Source organism: Pyxicephalus adspersus, chromosome 3 (assembly GCF_032062135.1).
Source record: "Pyxicephalus adspersus chromosome 3, UCB_Pads_2.0, whole genome shotgun sequence".
NCBI lineage: Eukaryota > Metazoa > Chordata > Amphibia > Anura > Pyxicephalidae > Pyxicephalus > Pyxicephalus adspersus.
The window spans coordinates 104579827-104586569 of record NC_092860.1 but is presented as its reverse complement, the minus strand read 5'-3'; the positions used below and the strand labels follow the sequence as shown (position 1 = coordinate 104586569).

Below are 6743 nucleotides of genomic sequence, written 5' to 3'. Positions count from 1 at the left end.
TACAAAGTGATAATAAGGCCTGCATCCCCAGGCCGGGAATTGAAATAAGCACACATTGTATCATAGGTTCTCATCATATCATGCAGTCAGATCCATGGACAGCACACATCGGGCAGCTATGGAGAAGCATGGAGCTGTCCCTGGTGCTGATCAGCCATGGGCCCCCCTCTCCAGTACCGGCCCATTCCCATACACAGATCTATGTAGATCATCTGTCAAACTAACTTAACCCTTTTTTTAAATAGCAGCATGCTAGTGAGTAAAACGCTCACATGAGCAATTAAATATATCTTTTTTTTTAATTACATTTTTTTGATTCACTATCATGCACAGTATGACTGAAGCTAACGAAATCATGTTAAGATTTTTCCACAGCACCTTTCTTGCAAATTAGTTCTGACAAACAATTTCTTTGCTGTAAGGCTGTCGTATAGCAGATCACCCAAGAGACTGGCTTCCTCTACAGGCAAATGTTTTACTGTGTGCTTCTTCTTCTTATTATTATTATTAATATGTTCAGCCCAATTCAGCAAACACTGCACAGAACTGGCATTGGTAATATACTGATCACTGCCACCAGTGACAACCAGTGATAAGTATACAACATGCTTCTCTTGGCATTTATTTTTAATATAGAAGTTCTAGCAATAAGCCCCTCAGTGATGGAAATAGGTCAGTGGGGGGGTCCCACACACCGATCAATAATATAGCTTAGGGACTGTCTAATACTCCTGGGACCCCATCATCATCACCATCACTATGATCCACAGTCTTTGGAATCACAGCTCATCGATCCGGCAATTACTTATTTACAGTATTTTGACTAGGTAATGACATTTAAAATTACATCCAGCGCTCTGGTAGTATTTAAAAAAAAAGCAACTAGATCTATCGACTTTAAAATACATATTTGTTTCCAATGCAAATCAATCTGTCCACAATGTGGCATTTTTTTAATGAATGATCACATCTGTCCATAATATTCACCCGCAATTCAAATGAGGAGGTGATTTAATAAAGAACCTTTTTAATGTGTCGATTTTGTTTCAGGGAATTTAAACAAATATATAAATTATATAAAATAACATAAATAATAATTAAAACAAACAATAAAAAGGTTTCCTTTTTAAACCAGTCTCTGAACAGATCTATTTTGAGTGAAAACTCAAGAAATAACTATTTGCCAAGCAGCTGTCAAAACCTTGTATTTTAATGAAGGACTTTTCCACAACATTTGGAATAACTTAATACATTACCATAATAAATAAAAACGTCTATTAGCAAAACAACTAAAACCAACCTTTTACGGGACAGAAGAAGACCTGAAATCATCTTAGAACAGCAATACAGCAAAAATCTGTAAGAGCATATTTATAGATGTGTTGGTGTGTGAATAGCTTGAATATTTACACTGCGGACCCCTGGAGTGTGTGGATGGGGGTAGACCCCCAAAATAATAAGGGGGAGGGTATAACCAGAATTAGGCAGACCACTTACTTACAGGTCTGGTTCAATAAAGAGGAGAAGAGGTTCTCCTGGGATGTCCATTAAATATGTAAGACCATCTAGCTATATTCCAGGACAATGTCCTCATATAGGGACCAGGCAAAGCTTCCTGCCTATTACTGGTCATCCTTGTCCCCAGAATTGTATCTATGGAGAGACTTGTCTATGGCAATGTACAGATGTTTTAATTTTCATGGGAAATAAATCGAATTGTGGAACTTTTATATGTTTAATAAAAGTGTAGTTGATGTGTCTTCAACTTTTAGGAAAACACATGAGTGAATCCTTATTTTTTTAAACAGGATCAAAAAAGATACTTGCTATATAAAACAACACAGAAGAATAATAATAACCCATTGATTGTAAAAACAAAACAAAAAAAGAAGTGATAGATGAAGGCGATGGGATGTAAAGCCAGCATCACAAGAGGAGCAAATAGACTTATCACGTTAAAAATAGAATATGTGTGTATATATCTTTGTATGTAATATCTGAAGCTGGAAGGGTGGTCGTGCTTTGTAGAAGTCCCCAGCATTGTCTTAGCAGTCATTTTATTCCAAATAATAAAACGTTTCTTACTTGTGTAGTCCTGATCTGGAGTCACCAAGAGTTTATTGTTCTTGACAAAGACAGGAATAGAATAATGATGGCAACAAAAAAAGGTGATTTCCCCTTTTTTTAAATTCTGACATATATCTATTTATATATTTAAAAACATTAAAATCTGTTCTTTAGTTTTTTTGTTTTAGAAAATTGCAGTAAAATCCCAAGCAAGTCTATATTCCAGCCGAGTATTTCATCCGTTTCTGTTTTTGCCTCTGGTTACAGAACCAGACCCGGACCACGTTCTTTTTGAGGTCCAGTTTCTCGGCGATGGCGGCGATCTTTTCGGAGGAAGGACGAGGTTGGATGGCGAAGTAAGCTTCCAGGGATCGCTTTTCGGGGGCGGCGATGGACGTTCGTTTGCGTTTCTTCTCGGCTCCGTTGAAGAGTTCGGGTTTGGTGAGCTTCTCCCGGTGGGACTTCTCCGCTTCTTCTAGCCAGGCTTGCAGGATGGGTTTGAGGGCGATCATATTATTATGGGACAGGGTGAGCGACTCGAAGCGGCAGATGGTGCTCTGGCTCAGGGAACCCACCCCGGGGATCTTCAGGTTGGCAAGGGCAGCGCCTACATCTGCCTGGGTCACCCCCAGCTTGATCCTCCTTTGCTTGAACCGCTCGGCAAACGCCTCCAAGTCCCTGGGATCGGCGTCCACATCGCTCATGCAGCCCATGTGTGAGGGCAACCCATGGGCATGTGCCATGCTGAGCGCTGCCTGGTGCATGGGGTTCATGCTGGACATGTGTGGGTGAGCTGGAGTGGACACCACCGAGCCATCAGGTCCAGTCATGGCCCCCAGTGTTAGTCCTGGGGTAATGTGGTCTAGAAGTTCTCCTTCAAGTGGCTGGTGGTGGTGATGGTGGTGGTGGTGGTGATGGTGCGAGCCAGCCACCCCAGAAGGGTGAGAGATGGGCACTGAGGAGGAAGAGGAGGCAGATGTGCAGGGGATGGTGTTCATGGTGTGGTAGGTAGCGTCCGGCTTGAAGGGGCTGTGGTGGGGAGTGTGGTGATGATGGTGGTGATGGTTCTTGCACTGAGACACAATATCCACAGCAGCCAAAGCTTCAGCACGGGCCAGCAAACTCTCATCCAGACCTCCAAATATATTGCTCTGCAATGTCAAATAGAAAGCACACATTACTGTCTGCTGGGAATTCAGCGATTAAAACTTTTCCAGAATATTAAAAAATCCAGCTACAGAGAGAAACAGGCAGAACACACGCCTAGGCACACACAACACAAGATACATGCAACATCCCAGGTCATAAAAATTAATATGAAAGGCAAGACCGACTGAATACATAAGTTGAGGCAAAAGAGAGAGAGAGAGGGGAAGGGGGGGAAACATTGGATGTGTTGGGTGATTTGCTGTGCAGACATGAAAAAAACATCAAGCAGATAAAGGGGGCTGTCAAGATGTGCCTTAGAGCGGTGATTATGCAGAGTACATACCGGTGGGGTTGGGAGACAGGCTCTTCTCATCGCCTCTGAGCCGCTGCTACTGCTGCTGTTGGCGCTACCTCCACCTGCCCCGGTGCTGCTCCTGACACTGCTGATACTGGGGGAGCTGGTGGCTGAGGATGAGGAGTGTGGGGAGGATGAGTGCAGGCTGGAGTACTTGGCCTCCTCCTGCAAGCTGCTATGAGCCATGCTGAAGGGCTGCTTGCTGTTCAGGGACATCATCATCATGTTGGCTGGGGGTTCTGGAGCACAGGGCTGTTGGGGTCCAGACACCCTCCAAAAAAGGGACAGGCTCAGGCTGAGACCTAGGGGGAGATGGCTTCTTCAAATGTGGCGCGGTTGTTGTGCCCAGTGCTGCTAGCAGCTTCCTCCTGTCCTCTGCTGCTCCCCAGTTTTGTCTCTGTCCCTAGGAGTAGCTTGCTTTGCCTATCCCCCTCCTCCCCCTAGAGAGTCAATAGCAGATCTTGTAATATTTTCCTTCCCTTACTCCTCCCATCCAGGGGCTCCCCTCTCTCTCTCTCAATGTTTCATAGAATGATCAGCATTACTTGGACAGGACTGCAGCCATGTGTCCCAGCTATCACAGGTTGTGCCATGGCATCTTTATCTCCATGGTCCACCAGTGATGATCATCTGGTCCCATGTGTTCCCTAATCTGAAGCTGGCTGCACTGTCCCCCCCAGGAGCCTGTTCTGCCTGTGCTGGACTGATGGTGCTGCTCCTGCTGCTCCACACCTTGTCAGGTAGTCTGTGAGTGGAGGAGGTATCAATGTGGATTGGATTCCAGGCACATCCAGCCTCTCTCTTCTATGGCTTCACAGCTCTTCTGTGATTGGATAGCCTTGTGTGTGTGTGTATTGTGTGCTTGTGATGGATAGACACTGTACAGTCTCACAATAGATGTGTGTTCTCCACCCCTTGTCATTGTTTTCCTTCTATAACTTATGTTCACATTCAGAGCTCTGTGGAATATTTGCATGTGAGGGCTCCTAATGGGGGGACATCTTCTGTTTTGGGCTACACACACTTCTTGGAGATGAATCCCCTGCCTGATCATAGGATGAAAAGGCTGGGTGCATGAGCATCATTCCATTCCCCTTTCTTTAAATAGCTACTCACACCTGATTTTTGTACACCCCCATGTCTGGAAGCTGCTATTCTTAGACCCCTGGATCTATTTGATTCCACTGATAGCTGATCACTGATCTACAACAAACCCAAAGCAGAGACTTTTTTAGGAACACGTGGCTCAGGCACACATAGGTAATGTCACCTGTAACAGCCTTATACCCCACTGACTCCTATACATTGGTCCTAGACATTAAAACATCATATATCTCCCCTATTTTATTCATGTGAGTGTTCTCTATTTAAACCAGAAATATTGTGTTTTTTTAAGGAAATCCCAAAATTGCATTGTGCAGCATTGACTGTCGCCATGTCGTCGCAATGAAATAAATCAAAGTTAAGAGCTTGAGGATCATTTAATTATAGTGTGAATAGCGCTGTGCACCACATACAACAACATCTCTAAGCAAATTATGGCCGGGCCAGGAAGGAATTATTAGATTGAAATTTCATTTAGGCTGGGGAGACACAGCACTTCAATATGTAATCTGTTATGCCTCATCTGATTTGTATGCTTAATTCTCTTTGACGAATTTATTAGTTTTCATAATAGTGCTGGAGAATGAGAGACTCTGTAATACACTGTGTGCCATAAATTCAGTGTCAGCGCTGAGAATCGGTGCAAATCTTTTATTAATGACTGGCAGCCAGGTCCATCATACAGGAGCTCTTTAAATTGATGAAACCCCTCTGTGCTCCTGGAAGAAGCAGATTAACACACTCCTGTTAATTAGACTGAATTGTCACAGAGAATGGTTCAAACTTGGAATTATGTTCTAATTAACAAGGTTTGTGTAATTTGCCTTCTCTTCAAGGGACATTCTCTGCTGTAATTATTATATAATGTGCACTATTTAGTGGGATCAATCTGCTTAGCTGAACATAGGCAGGCAGGAGAGGGAAGGCAAGGCAGGATCATGTGTAGGGAGCAGAGCTGGAGGCACATGTTTGGCTCATGATGTATGGACAGCACCAAGATTGCATGGCAAGGTGAGGGGTATCGATCCTTGGACTGGGAGCTGCTTGGTGGACTGATCCAAGGTAAGATCAGCATTTGTATATTTAATTACATTTATTTTATAATTATTGTAAGTCGATTCTAAATGCTTAATTGGGGTTTTAATTGCTAATTCACAAACCATTTATATATTAGATGCTGCTACTTTCACTATACACACACACACATATAAATATAAATAAATAAATATATATATATATATATATATATATATATATAACTAGGATTAATGTGTTATGTAATAGCAAGCTTCACAAACACAGACACACACACACATATAAATATATATATATATATATATATATATATATATTACTATGAATAATGTGTTATGTAATAGCCAGCTTCACAAACACACACACACACACACACACACACACACACACATATATATTACTATGAATAATGTGTTATGTAATAGCGAGCTTCACAAACACACACACACACACATATATATTACTATGAATAATGTGTTATGTAATAGCTAGCTTCACAAACACACACACACACACACACATATATTACTATGAATAATGTATTATGCAAAAAGTCAGCTTCTTTCAATCTTTTATTCGTTCAGGAAACAGATAATACAACGATTTATGTGATTTAAGTGATGATACAAATATTTAGGAAATAGATGATGCAAAGATTGAATATCTACGAAAATGAAAAAGAAACTGCCATCAAAAAGGTTAATTATCTAAAAAAGTAAAAGCTGTTCACTCATCAAAGTGAATGTTACTAAATAAGGTGAATCTATTGCCATAAAGAAACTGCCAAGGAATATAAAACTGAAATAATTAGCGCATAGGTATTTAAAGAAACCTAAAAGGTGAACATTTAATGTAAAAGCCTGTTCTTCTTTAGCCTAAATAATTCCCAGCACAAGCACTGCTAGTTCACCTGAAGACTAGGGTGAGAAGGAAACTTTCTGGCTCTCGAGGTTGGCGAATGTCAGGCGAATGTCAGGGTAATGATCAGCCATCATTTCAGCCCTCAATCATTGGAATTCTATGATTCTGTCAG

General features: G+C 41.8%; 1 protein-coding gene across 1 annotated transcript; it reads right to left on the bottom strand.

Annotated features, from left to right (window-relative positions):
- Window positions 1-1226: 1226 nt before the first annotated feature.
- POU4F2 (POU class 4 homeobox 2) lies at window positions 1227-4288 on the bottom strand. Its single transcript, XM_072407118.1, has 2 exons — window positions 3560-4288; window positions 1227-3218 (listed from the first exon to the last, which is right to left on the bottom strand). Exons 1-2 carry the CDS (start codon window positions 3794-3796, stop codon window positions 2283-2285), a joined length of 1173 nt encoding a protein of 390 aa, XP_072263219.1. The 5' UTR covers window positions 3797-4288; the 3' UTR covers window positions 1227-2282.
- Between the last annotated feature and the right edge of the window lie 2455 nt (window positions 4289-6743).